This window comes from Podarcis bocagei (genome assembly GCF_964188305.1).
Source record: "Podarcis bocagei genome assembly, chromosome: 9".
Taxonomy (NCBI): Eukaryota; Metazoa; Chordata; class Lepidosauria; order Squamata; family Lacertidae; genus Podarcis; species Podarcis bocagei.
In genome coordinates, this window is record NC_138134.1 from 41,077,130 (window position 1) to 41,091,453 (window position 14,324).

Below are 14,324 nucleotides of genomic sequence, written 5' to 3' on the forward strand. Positions count from 1 at the left end.
AGGATGGGCAAGGATCCAGGAGACAGGTGGTTGGTTTCACTCGTCCAAGCAGCCTGTCCACATCCTCGGAGGTAACAGATTGGAATTGATCCCACTCAACTTGACTAGACAGAACTCTAGCACTCTCCCGCCACGGCCCTGCTCCCACGGTGGAGTCTACTTCTTCCCGAATCTGAGCAATTTTATCTGCAAAAAACTTTGCAAAATCATCGCAGGAGAACATGGGGCCCGTACTGGGCCCCGATGTTGCAGGTGGTTCCGCTAAATTGTGAACCACCTGAAAAAGTCTCCTGCTGCTGTTTTCTGCAGATGCAATAGAGGTTGTGAAGAAATTCTTCTTCGCCGTCGCTATCGCCACTTGGTAGGCTCGACGTTGAGCTCTAACCTGTGTCTGGTCAGATTCGGAATGAGTTATCCGCCACCGGCGCTCTAGCCGCCTCAACGATTGTTTCATTGCCCTCAGATCCGTGGAAAACCACGGGGCTGTCCGGGCTCCATGCAATCGGAGAGGGCGCTTCGGAGCCAAACAGTCAATAGCCCTGGTTAACTCCACATTCCAGCGGGCCACCAGGGAATCGGCTGAAAGGCCATCAACATGGGATAAAGCATCCCCTACCACTCTCTGGAAACCATTTGGATCCATTAAGTGGCGGGGGCGGACCATCCGAATTGGTCCTACCTCCCTGCAGAGGGGATGGGTCGCAGAGAAGTCCAGTTGCACCAGGAAGTGATCTGACCATGGCACTTCTTTCGTTTCGCTTTTACTTAGTGTCAGATCACCAACATCCATAGAGGTAAACACCAGGTACAAGGCATGTCCACGGCTATGGGTTGGGCCAGACTTATTCAGGGACAGCCCCATGGAGGCCATGCTTTCCACGAAGTCCCGAGCGGCCCCTTGTAAGGTCGTGTCGGCATGGATGTTAAAATCCCCTAGGACGACCAAGCTAGGTGTCTCCAGGAGAACATCCGCCATGAAGCAGCTTGGGCAGGGAATTCTTGGTGCAGCGGGGAGGTCGGTACACCAAAAGGAATCCTGTACTGCCCCTATTGCCCAACTTCCAGAACATGCACTCAGAAAACTGGGTCTTCCCAATAGGACGCCTGTTGCAAACTAGTGACTTCCTAAAAATCACTGCAACCCCCCCTCCCCGCCCACATGACCTGGGTTGCTGTGCGTAAGAGAAACCTGGTGGACAAGCAGCGGCAAGGACAGGCCCATCTGCTTCATCCAACCAAGTCTCTGTTACACATGCCAGGTCAAGTCCTCCATCCATGATCACGTCATGGATGGCAGTGGTCTTATGACTCATTGACCTGGCATTTGATTATTATAAGCTAAAGATAAGCTGTGCATTTTGGCATAAATTTACTCAACTCGTGAACATCTCCCATACTTATACTCTCTAAAGCAGGCATCCCCAAACTTGGCCCTCCAGATGTTTTGGGGCTACAATTCCCATCATCTCTGACCACTGGTCCTGTTAGCTAGGGATTATGGGAGTTGTAGTCCCAAAACATCTGGAGGGCCAAGTTTGGGGATGCCTGCTCTAAAGAATATACAGCAAATCAAACCTATTTAGTTACTTCTAAGGATTAGTTGTGAGTGTCTCTAAACTCAACTGTATTTAGAAGCCCAGGCCCACACAAACCATTTGCCATGGGCGTAGCCATGGGGGGAGGGGGCAGGGGAGCAGCTGCCCCTCCCCCCGATCAAATAAAATAATAGAAATACTTAACTGACCGACCAATTATGTCAGTTCTGCTCCTCCTAACAAAAGTCCTGGCTATGCCCATGAATGCAGGTATCTTATCATGCATATGCAGTATGCAGTATGCATGACATATATGTTTAAAAAAACAGACAGCTGCTGTATAATGCTACAATATACTATGCATTATATATTCACAGAAATATGGAGAGTCATTCTTTCATACAAATATAAAGACACTAGCCATTCCCAATCTAGTTCCTTTCAGAGCCTTTGGGCCAGAACTTCCATCAGCTAATGGCAAGATGGTGCAAGTTGCAGACAAAAACATTTGGAGAACGCTATCGTACATTATCACTTTCATTTTATGAATGCACTGGTGATAAAAGCCAGAGATTTAAAATGCCAACTGATAACTGTAGAGCCATCTAGATAACCAGAAGAACGTAATGGAAATAAGAGCAAATTATGAGGTCAATAGAAAGATTTATTGATTGTACCCCATGTTCAATCTAATGGAGTGAACAGAATTACCAGAGAGGCAGGTGGTACAGGGAATGTTAGCTATAGAACTGTAGTAAAAAAAAAAAAAAAAAAGTTCCAGGCAGAATGAGAGGCAGCCCAAAGGCAGATTATCATCCATCAAAGCAACCCTCACACCATGGAGGTCTGACAAATTGGCAAGGATATTATAATATACGGGCTAAAGAACAGGACGCAGCTTAAAAGAATAACAAAGAAGCCGCTTTAATGAGAGAAGATAAAATTGGAAGTTTCAATGGAATGGCATGCAGCTGGTTAAAATTGACAGACAAGTCCAAAAGGAATAGTGCAGGCTAGCAAAACAGCTTCCCATGCACCCTGTCTCATTCTCCCTAACTATTTTTCTTCATTATTCACTTTGTTCCTACTTCTCTCAATTATTTTTTCTACTAGGTGTTGATATTATTTTCATTAGCTATCTGGTTTTCTATCATTTTATTTTAAAAATCTAATTATTTGTTCTCCTTCAGCTTTTTTCCAGTTGTGGAGCTAACACGTGATCTGCAGGTGCAATTTTGAGGTCAGTCGTAGATACTAACCCAAAGAGAATCACATCTCTCTTAAACAGACCTGACATTACAAGGGCCACTTCTTTGAACGACCCTCTTGGGGATGATGTTCTATCCTAACCTGCTTGTAGTCATATTTGAAATTATGTAAAACATAACATAGTTGTGTTTTTTAAAAAAGAAAAAACCCTAATGTTTTCCCATCAATTAGGGCACATGCCCATAAATTCTGTTCACAGTACTAACAGTGAGAAGCAAACAAAGGAGTCTGTAAGCTAATTTTGCAGCTTCACCATATGATCTTGTGCACAGAGGAGAATAACATGGAATGAGGTGTACTGTTTCAGGAATGAAGGATAATACATGTATCATTGATGTAGCACTGGGAACCAACCTTAGGCCTGTAAGAGAACAGCAGTCATTTGTAATTTAATTAAAAAACAGAAAACTGTAAGAGACAACTATTACCGTATTTTTCGCTCTATAACACGCACCCGACCATCACACACACGTAGTTTTTAGAGGAGGAAAATCCGTAGGCATGCCACCTGTAGGCATTCCCTCCATAACACGCACAGACATTTCCCCTTACTTTCTAGGAGGAAAAAAGTGAGTTTATGGTGCAAAAAATACGGTAATTCAGTAACCCTTTTTAAAGTAGTGCAAATAAGAACAAAGCTGTATCAAAGCAAAACTTATTTACTAATTTACCTTCCACCTAGCATGCCAGAATATAAACTAGACTGCCAAACAAGCTAGTTGATGACAACATTGCATTTAGCTCCCTTCCTCCAGTTCTCAACAAATGTATATTAACCTAGATTGGATGTGGAGCAGACAGTTTTCTTGTAGCAGCTGAGAGAAAAATGTGTCATGATCCCACATAGTAGGATGTGATTCATTCCATACCATCCTTTCCTGTTACAATCATTACTGCTTGGCTTCAGTTGCTCTGCCATATAGTTGGGTTATCATTCAAGTGGTCAAGAATTTGAAATACTTGAAGGACTGCCTTTTCCCAATCTGGGACCTGTGTTCTGCAAGAGAGGGATGGAAGATACCTTCTTGTGATCTTGCTGATGGGCTTTTTGAGGGAATGTGGGATAGGAATCTTCTTGCTGGCAGCGTTTCAGTTATGGAACTTCCTCTCTCTGGAGATACAGCAATCACCCAGACTAATAAAGAGTTTTAGAAAGCAACTTAAAAACACATCCATTCATGCTGGCATTTGAGTGCTATTTAGGAGAACTAGGCTTAGGGTTGCATTTAACTGGACTCTGCTATAGCCTTGAAGATACAGATCATTTCATTCTGCCTAAAGGCAGCTACTGAGGCATTAATATATTTGGGCATTGCTTCTTTTGAACTTATGCCACCAAAGAAGATTGTTACAAGCCAAAATGTGTCTGTCAGCATTAGGATACATTGAACACAACCAGATTATATGGTTAACATATTCTGAATTGTGTAGAGATGTGTTATCTTCACTTGTGTTGTATAGGCAATATTAATATCTATGCAGTATTTGGTTCATGTACTTTACAACTCCAGAAATGTATTTAAGCTTTGATGTATAATCTATGTTTATGCAAATGTTATACGTTGGATTTATGATATAATTTTAAATGAGACACTTGTTTGTGTTATGTGCATTATGTGTCCTGGTTCTCTGATAATGCCTTTCGCTTGCATGAATGGAAGACAAAGAGTGTATTTTAGCCTACTGCAAAAATATAAATGTTACATTCACTGATCTGCCTCTGGAAATCAGTAAACGTGTTAATGAATGAATTGCTAGTTGACTAGCCATCTAATTTCCAAATTCTAGAGGGAAATGTGTTGACATTTACAAAATGGAAGCCTATGGGATTACTTACATTCCAAGCTGAAAAAACAGCTGGCATAATGTTGAAAGCTAAATAAAACAGTAATATCCCAAGGATACGATTCCCTTTCCCCCCACAATTCACAACTGGTGGGGTTTTATGGGTTGGTGTTTTTGGTTTTTGTTTTAAAGCAGCAGCCTGCAAGAGTAAAATTTTGTCCTTGACTGGTTTTCTCCTGTTTGGCTTTCATTATACCACAGAGAATCAAAGGAGAGAAAAGCTTCCATAAGCTACATAGGGGTTTTGTAAAGAGTTTTCACTTGGCTCTTCTAGTTTAAATCTAGTTCTCTGTAGACTTCAGCAGTCTTTATCTGAAATGGAATTAGCTAATCTAACCAAATCACTAAAATACACATAACAAAAAAATGCAGTGGAGCAGAAGTTATGAGGGGGGCAATTGAAAAATTGTCCAGTAGCACCTTAGAGACCAATTAAGTTTGCTCTGGGTATAAGCTTTTGTGTGCATGCACACTTCTTCAGATACACTGAAACAGAAGTCACTAGACCCTTATATATAGTGGGAGGGTGGGATAGGGTACTTCTCAGAAAGGTAGTAAGAGATGGGTGATTGACTCAATGGGTTATGAGGTTTTGAGTGTAATTCAATCCATAGAATCTGTGGCTAAAGTATATAGCCTTTCACTCTAAAAAAGTTTTCCATTAACCTTTGAAAACATGTTTCTACTAGCTTTAGGTACTGTTTCATTACAGAAGCCTAGTATCCTTCCTCAGAGAATTATCAAATAGCAAGTGTCTCCTTCCACCTTTCTTTCACACAATCAGGATCTGTTGCCAAGCTAATATATTTCTGATAAAATGTGAAGGTTCAGATTTAGATGCACAAATACATTATCTACTGTTTATTAACAAACTGAGCTGATTTAATTTAAAACCAGGATCCCTGCTTCAAGTAAAGCGAATGCAAAAGCGAATGCAAAACTAAACTGTGTAAAATGGAAAACTATATGGAAGAGGGGACAGAATTATCCCGAAGTGGAAATATCCTAAAGGTTTCCAGCCAGTCAGTCAAGAACAAGAGCATATCACACTTTGTGGAACATTTTGTTGCTGGCCCCATTTGGGCACTGCAAACTAAAATTAGTAGTGGATTTAGATTTTGTCATGGTGAAACCCTTGGCATATTGGAGTAGGGACTTAGTGGAATCTCTTCGCCAGCTTCAGTAAATTACCAGACTATGCTGTGTTGTTAATAAGTACACATGTTTCCCTAACAGAGAAATCAATAACTGCAGCTGAAGCCATATTGTTTAGAGCTGCCCTAAGGGACAAAAATACATGTTTTTGTTTTGCTTTTTTTTTAAACAAAAACAAAAACAAGTTTGTATCCCCCCCCCCTAATCTATTCCACTCACATTGGCAGTTTCAGCTGTGCCTCATAAAGAGCCTAGAATAAAGCTTGGAGGTTATTTCTACAATCAAGATTCTGGGGCTCAGTTATCAACAATGTTATCCCAAATCCATTATGTTTCAGTAATATTTGACTACTACCTTGGGTAATTGACACTGTGGGTGTCCATGGAACTGTGAATTCAGTGCACCACAGATAACACTCCTGGTGATTATATGACCTTTTCTCACATAAGGGAAATTAAGTAATACAGGAGTCCCAGATACATGCTGAGTATTACTGAACGTCAATAGATGGTATACCCTTGAAGAGTGCAATATATTTTAAATATGTATTTTTTAAAAAATATGTACACCTGAGTCTTTAGGGAATGGCAAGGCAAAGATCTGAAATGAATTCAAGTACATAAGTGCCACATAGACTCAATATTTTCCTGTTTGAATAAGATTCAGTCAGTAGCTGAACAAAGGAGAAGCACTATGCTTCCACAGGCACATGATGCTTGGACCCATTCTGGTTGACAAAGATTATTCCATAATCTGCTATTTATATTCTCCTAAGGTAGCTTGCGAAGCAGTTTACTTATATAGCATGGGCTGCAGTTTTGTCAGTTGGGTCTGCGGAGAGAAAGAAGGCTATACCTTCTCATAGAATAGTATATATGTTGATCTGTGGCTCCAAGCATACTAAGTGATTCAGCATAAATCACATTCTTTTACCAGAATGCATACTTTAACATTTGGGAGGAAATCTCTCTTGTTTTAAGTGCTTACCGTGTTTAAAAGTCTCATGTATGTGTAGGTGTTCAAGGTCTTATTAAATTCAAAAATCAAACCCTATGTTTGTTTGTTTTTTAATTCATCTATTTCTTATGATGTCAAGGAGGACATATTGCAATATATATTTTTATAACATGCTGAACTGTGCATTTCAAAAAGAGAAAGTGGAACACGATTCGCCATTTAGAATTGAGCTTCTAACAAACTCCTTTCAGTCTCTTCCAACATTACAATGATATATTAAAAAAGTGCTGCCCAAGCAGATTTGGAGGCATGAGCAATTTACCTCATTAGAAAATAAGTTCAGTCAGTTGGTAATTGGAAGCAAAGTGCCTTGTCTGCCAAACTCTATAGTGAGCTTTCATCATGTTAAACTGCAGGAGGACAATACAAGTAAATGAACTTTCATCTAGGCATTGCCGCAGTAAAAGAAAAAGGCTATTTCAATTTCAAGAAGGCAGGAATTGTGTTATATTGTCCAATGGAGTAAGGGGAAGATGTTTGATGAGATTAACTTGACAAGTACAGCTCAACACAGGCAAAAGGTCACTCTGGGTCACTTGAATATTTCAAGTAAATTTAAGATTGCAGTCTTGTAAATTCAACTTACCTGTTTTCCATCCAGTGTGCAAATTCTCTTGACAACTCCAGAATCTAACTTAATAGCTTCTGTTATATCAGTCAACACCTGGTCAAAGGAATGAGCAGTCTTTTTATTCAGCAAAATCCTCACAGCTTTCCGTGGCTTCACTCCACTCCGTATAACGGTTACCAGCTTGGGTTTAATGAAGTCTTTGCTCTCCTTCAGTTCACTTCTTGCAGATGTCAAAGATGTGAGGGATCGAGATGACACAGATTTTATGTTGACAGACCAATTAGGATTAACGTTCTTAGTGTAATCAACTTTCCGAAATGGCTCATTGGATGCACAGACATAGCTTTCACCTGGTGTAGAAGATGGGAGACAAAAAGCAAACATTATTATTTCTTTCATTCCATTTATTTAATCTCCTTTGTATTCACCTGATATATCCCATCTACCTCATTGGTTTGAGAATGATTTTGATTTAAACCTATCATTGCACAAAAGTTAAAAAGAAAACACCACACCATCAACTTGATTTCAACTAGATATCTTTCAGGCATCAGATACTAGATAATAATTCATCTATTAAAGTTTTTTTTTTAACAAAGATGAAGCTGAAAATTAAGCTCTTATTTCATTCTTTACAAATTGCACCTTATTATTTTAATATTTGCAAATTGCATTCCATCCCTCCATATACGAAACCTTACTTCATAATCATGCTTGGATTGGAGCAGCCCTGTGCATTATAGCCACAGAACATATTCAGACCCCTTAGATCAGGGGTTCTCAAATTTCCTATCACCCTTGAGAGGTTTGAAAAATGCAAGTGCTAGGTAAAACTGCATACAAAGAATTAGGAACAGAACATAGGAAGCTGCCTTATACTCAGACACTGAGGTCAATATTGTCTACTTTAAATGGCAGCGGTTCTCCAGGGTTTCAGGCATTTCTTTGAAGACACCAGGGATTGTATACCTAGCATCCTTTGTATGCAAGGCAGATCCTATGTCACTGAGTAGTAGTGCTTGGCCGTAACTACCTGGAACAGAAAGTCCTCCTTATAATCCTTCCTGCCCAGGAAAACAAATCATCACCCTAAGTAGATATTGCTACATGCAGTTCAGTGGCTCATGACAAGGGTCAACCTCAAACTACCCAGAGGTTTCCAGCTGGAGCCCCTGTAGCTCGACAGATGATCCGGGAAATTACAGGAATATCAGCTTATTGTCAATAATTGGGAAAATATAGACGGTAGTACTATTAGTGTAGTTTCTTGAAATGGAACAGCTAAGAGAGAGGTAGCATGCAGATACAGTGGTACCTGGGGTTAAGTACTTAATTCGTTCCGGAGGTCTGTACTTAACCTGAAACTGTTCTTAACCTGAAGCACCACTTTAGCTAATGGGGCCTCCTGCTGCTGCCATGCCGCCTGAGCATGATTTCTGTTCTCATCCTGAAGCAAAGTTCTTAACCTGAAGCACTATTTCTGGGTTAGCGGAGTCTGTAACCTGAAGCGTATGTAACCTGAAACATATGTAACCCGAGGTACCACTGTACTTAACAAATCAATCCACACAAACACAAAACTGGAAAGGAATTCAAGTTCACTGGTGGAGCATCTTGGTTTGTTTGTTTGTTTGTTTATTTCTATATGCTAGTAGTAACACCTTGAACTTGGCCTGGTGGAAAGCTGGCAACCAGTTCAGATCTCTGAACACAGGTATTATATGCTGACAAGGTCTCACTCCTATAGGGTTCATGCTGCAGCACTCTGCACTCTTCCAGATCAAGTGCGAGGGAAGCCACACACAGAACACATTGCAGTAATCAAGTCTTGAAGTAACCAATGCATGAACTACTATAGCAAGGACTTTCCAGTCCAGGAATGGCTGTAGCTGTTGAACCTGTTGCATTTGGTTAAAAGGTACTTCTAGCCACTGAAGGTATCTGAGCCTCCAGTGCCAGAGCTGGATCCAAAAGCACTTCCAAGCTGCAAAGCTGCTTCTTCAGGGGGAGTGAAACCCCACCCAGGGTAGGCAACTTACCAATGTCTTGAACCTGGGAACTACTCCCCCATAGTGCCTCCTCCCCCTTGCCAGGATTCAAGCTCATGTTGTTTTTTCCTTATCCATTGTGTCCAGGCAATAGCCCAGGGACTGCACGGCCTCTCCTGATCTAGAAGTTATGGAGAAATAGAGCTGAGTGCCATCAACATACTGATGGCACCTCACCCCAAAGCTCCTAATGATAACTCCCAATGGCTTCCTGTAGGTATTAAATAGCACTGGCAATAAGACAGTCACCTGCGGCACCTCATAACATAGAAAGACAGTCTTCCAATGCTACTTTCTGGATTCGGTTCTGAAGGCAGGATTGGAACCACTGTTATGCAATGCCCCCAATTCCCATTCCTGAAAGCTGGTCCAGGAGGATACCATGGTTGACGGTATCAAATGCCAATGAGAAATCAAGAAGCAGAAGCACTTCCCTGGTCCCGCTCTCTGCAGAGGTCATCCATCAGGGTGATCAAGACAGACTTAGTTCCATGGCCAGGGCCTGAACCCAGAATGGGATGGATCTAAATAATCTGTGTCTTCCAGAAACATCTACAACTGTCCCACCATGGCCCTCTCCATCACCTTCCCCAAGAAAGGGGTATTGGCAACTGGCCAAATGCTGTTCTAATTCAAAGGGTCCAAAGCCAGTTTCTCTAGGAGTGGTCACACCACTGCCTCTTTCAATGCAGTACAGACCACCCCCTCATGTACTATGGCATTAACCACATTCTGGACACAACCATACCCTCTCTGTTTGATAAGCCAGGAGGGACAGGGGTTGAGGGGGCACACAGTCAGGTGCATTGTCTCCAGCACCTTGTCTGCTTGGCATGCAGAATGTCCCAGGTTCAATATCCATCAACTCCATGTTGGATTGGTAGAGTTTCCTTCCTGAAATCCAGGAGAGCTACTGCCTGTGTAGAAAACTGAGTTAGATGGACCAACAATCTGACTCTCTTCCTGTTACAGATTTGCTTTCCATTCTAGAGATTTCATTCTTTTCTACCTGCTTCTTGCCTGGTGTAGCTGCAAGGCCCATAACTACTCTGAGCTCAACACTTGTATCGGCTTGAGATGCGCCTTTGGTGGAAGATTTGAGAGATACCTATCTCTCTGACCTGTTTTAATAAAGTTATTTCTTTCTATGCAATGGAAGTACATGGAAAAGTACTTGCGAAAGAAGATAAAAGGATTATGTTGAGCCATTTAAGTTTTTAAGAGTCACTTTCCCACACTGTTTTGAAACTTATAAAAGGGTAGCATATGAAAACACAGATCAGATATAGATAGGAACCTCCTCCTCTGATTGCATCACATGATTTATTTATTTCAGTCTGTATCTCTTACACTCCCTAAGGTTCATGATGTGCAGCAAGTTTAAAAACAGACTGAAAAGTTCTCTTAAGATTTAGAAGTTATAGAGAAGCAGGGCCTGCAGAAACCATCATTTGCAGTACCCATTATAAAATGCAAAATACACAGACTCCAAAGATCATTTTGAGAACATTATCCTCACATTTACCATGTTAGCTTGAGTGTGATTAAGTTCCAAGTTGGTCTTGAGTCAAATAGTCATGATGGGAGTTGTGAAAAGACAATGTCTACAAGGTATGAACACATTAGAGCTGCACAGTGTTTCCAAAGCTTAAAACTAGCCCTTAGCTTACACTTAAAGTACCGTAATGTAGCAGGGAAATGCAAACCTTTGGAAATTTCAGCTTTTTAATCCTCCACAAGAATACAGTGCTGCATTCTGCATCTTTTAGCAGTCATGGAAGGGTAGTTCCACACACAACACATTCAGTAGCTAAGCCCAGGTGCTACAGAAATATGAATGACAGCTGCCAAGTACACATCCATAAGAACTATTTACTTCTGCATCTGGTGAAAAAGGTTGCACAGGGCTTCTGTGCAAACAACTAGTCAAGAAGTGCTTCAAGTCTACTAGCTCAATGTCACTCATAAAGCTATCCCAATTCAAGGTCAAAAGTTCTTCCAATTCCATTGTAAATATGCTTACACTATATATTCATTTTTAACCTTTTTGGTAGTAAGCATTGTCAGCTGTCTTTTAGTTCTCATAGTAGTACTTCATTCCTATTTACATACATAAATGCATTGCCTCTTTTAGCTGCCTTGCCTTCCAGCTTTTCCGCTTTTGTCAATATCTATGACATCAACAGCTAAACCTGTATGTTCTCAAATAGTCGCTTCACATACTCGGCCTCCCAAGTACCGGTATATAAGCCACCAATTTAGCTCCTTGTGAAATCACTGCTTCAAAATATTCTGCAGATATTATCCATACCCACAAAAAATGTTTCAAAGAGACGTTTCCACATATAAAGGGGTGGTTCCATTTTATTTGATGTTGTCATGTATATTATCATCACATGGACTGTCAGGTTTCACGCACATCTTGCCAACAAGCTTTGCATCCCAAAATACAGACATACAGTGGTACCTTGGGTTAAGTACTTAATTCGTTCTGGAGGTACGTTCTTAACCTGAAACTGTTCTTAACCTGAAGCACCACTTTAGCTAATGGGGCCTCCCGCTGCTGCCGCGGCGCTGCTGCTGCGCGATTTCTGTTCTCATCCCGAAGCAAAGTTCTTAACCCAAGGTATTATTTCTGGGTTAGCGGAGTCTGTAACCTGAAGCATATGTAACCTGAAGCGTATGTAACCCGAGGTACCACTGCATATTTTTGTTACCATAGAATAATGTAAACAATTGTAAAGATACAATCCTATACTTACTTGGGAACAAGTCCCATTGAATTTGGTGAGGCTTACTTCTAAATAAATTTGTACAGGAATGTGCTAGAGAGTATTCTCTTATGTTTGTGTGTGCCTGAATTTAAATTTTCCTTATGCAATCTTTTTAATGTTTTTGTTTAAATCATTGCTCCTTTTTCTTGATTTGCTTTTCTTTTATTCAAAAACATTTCTTTGACATACAAAGTTTTGCTCAGACCTCTATGGATTGGATCCAGAGTTAGCTATGCTTAAAGCGAAAACCACTGAAAATCAATGCAACTTAAATTACTCATACTTAAATCCCAATGATTTATAGGTCTACTCAAAATGATGATGATGTCTGGATTCAACTCATTATGTTTGACATTACCAAAATAAAATAATAATAATAATAATATAATAAAATAGCAAGTATTTTGCATCGGCCACAAACTCCTGCTTATAAATGCTACCAAACTGAAAGTAAAGTGTAAGGTGTAAATGAGAGAGAAGCCCTGCTAGTGAGTCTGGAGACATAATGAAAGTTTAGAAACACACCAGAATGATCCCAAGAGGGAAAAGCAGTCAAGGTGACTTGGAAGACTCTTTGGCCCATGATATCCATAATCACTGTATTTCCTGTGTATTTCCATTTCAAACAGCTCTGTCATTAGCAGTCCCCAAACATATCCAAACATAAGAACAGAAATGCCACTACATTGTCAGAAGCAGGGATGAATGAGAATTTCAATTTGGTATGCATTTAGAGCAGACTCTTATCAAATGTGCACATTCTAAAACAATGTATGAACTGAAACAGAGCCACCCTTCAAAATTTGCACATATCTAAATTTGGTGATGCAGTTCGGCAAGTGAGCATGTTTTGCAAAACTACATATATTAGGGTGAACATGTGCAGAAAAATTAATTTATTAGTGAAAATATCATACAAAAATCTTTTTTAAAATAAAAAACCCACAAATAGCTGCAAAATGTGGATGATTGAGTTTAGGATTCTGCACCTGTGAAACTGAGAAAACCAAAATTGACAGATCTTTCCATCCCGAATCAGAAGAAAAAGCAAACTTGGGTATCAATAGGACAATCACCTGACTCCAGATTGCACCCAGCAGTCCATCTTACACACTTAGCAGGCAATGTCCCAAGAGAAGTGTATCGGAAATCTAAGCAATAACTATTTTACACATTCTGAAAACTGTATGCCAACTATGTTGAACAACTCAGCAGATGTCAGGCAAATATCTGCCAAGCATATTGACATTTCAGCAATACTTTATGTTCAACAGTATGAAAGATTACTAAGGTATCTAAAAGGATTAACAGTTAATATCCTCTGTCAATGTCCAACCAATATGCACATCAACAACCCTACCACAGACCTGACACTACATTAACTGATATAGGTCTCAGAGGTGGATTTAGGGCAGTCTGACCGGTTGCACTTAGTGGCGAAGATACCTGCTCCAGCACCGGGAGTGGCGTACATCCAGGGGCGTGGCTGACAAGCGTCCCAGGGAGCGTGGTGCGCATCCTGGGGCATGGTGTGCCACCCGCAGGGGGCGTGGCATGTGTTGGGGGTGCGCGATGAGCACTGAGTGTTCCAGGCGCGGGGGCGATGTCACCTCCCCGGATGGTACCCAGGGCGAACTGCCCCCACCTTCATCCTCCAGCACTGCACTAGGAGCCAACCCTATAGAGCACTGCGGAGTGAACTGAGCAGAATGGAAGGTGAGCGGCAGAGAGGAAATGAATTTTGGCTGCATGCAGAGCACCGTTGAAATTTGATAGACCAAAGTCTGTCCCTGTAAGTCTAGCAATCAAATAATAGACAACTGTTACCGAAGCTACAGTGATAGTTGAACAATGTAAAGGAGTTATGAAGGAAAGTCAGCACTAGTGGTAACAAAAAATCTAGGTCACAACCCTATTCCTACATATGTGGGGTTAAGCACCATTGAACTCAGTTAAACTTATTTCTAAGAACAGTGCAATCCTATATGGTTTGAGCATAGTCCCCCAAACATATCCTTTGTACCTGTGGGTAAGATTAATTAAAATGGATTAATATGCATGGGTGACAATAAAGTTGCCCAATTTTTAAAATGTAGTGATTTTTCAGTA

The 14,324-nt window shown here is 40.8% G+C and overlaps 1 protein-coding gene across 5 annotated transcripts in view; it reads right to left on the reverse strand.

Annotated features, from left to right (window-relative positions):
- DCLK2 (doublecortin like kinase 2) overlaps positions 1-14,324 on the reverse strand; it is a 79,199-nt gene that overhangs the window by 51,872 nt on the left and 13,003 nt on the right. For all 5 annotated transcript variants that reach the window (XR_014011654.1, XM_081208368.1, XM_081208367.1 and 2 more), the window contains exon 2: positions 7,409-7,743. Coding sequence is in view for 4 of the 5 variants with exons in the window: in XM_081208368.1 (XP_081064494.1) it covers positions 7,409-7,743 (335 nt within the window). In the remaining variant the exon portion in view is untranslated. The remainder of the gene's footprint in view (positions 1-7,408; positions 7,744-14,324) is intronic.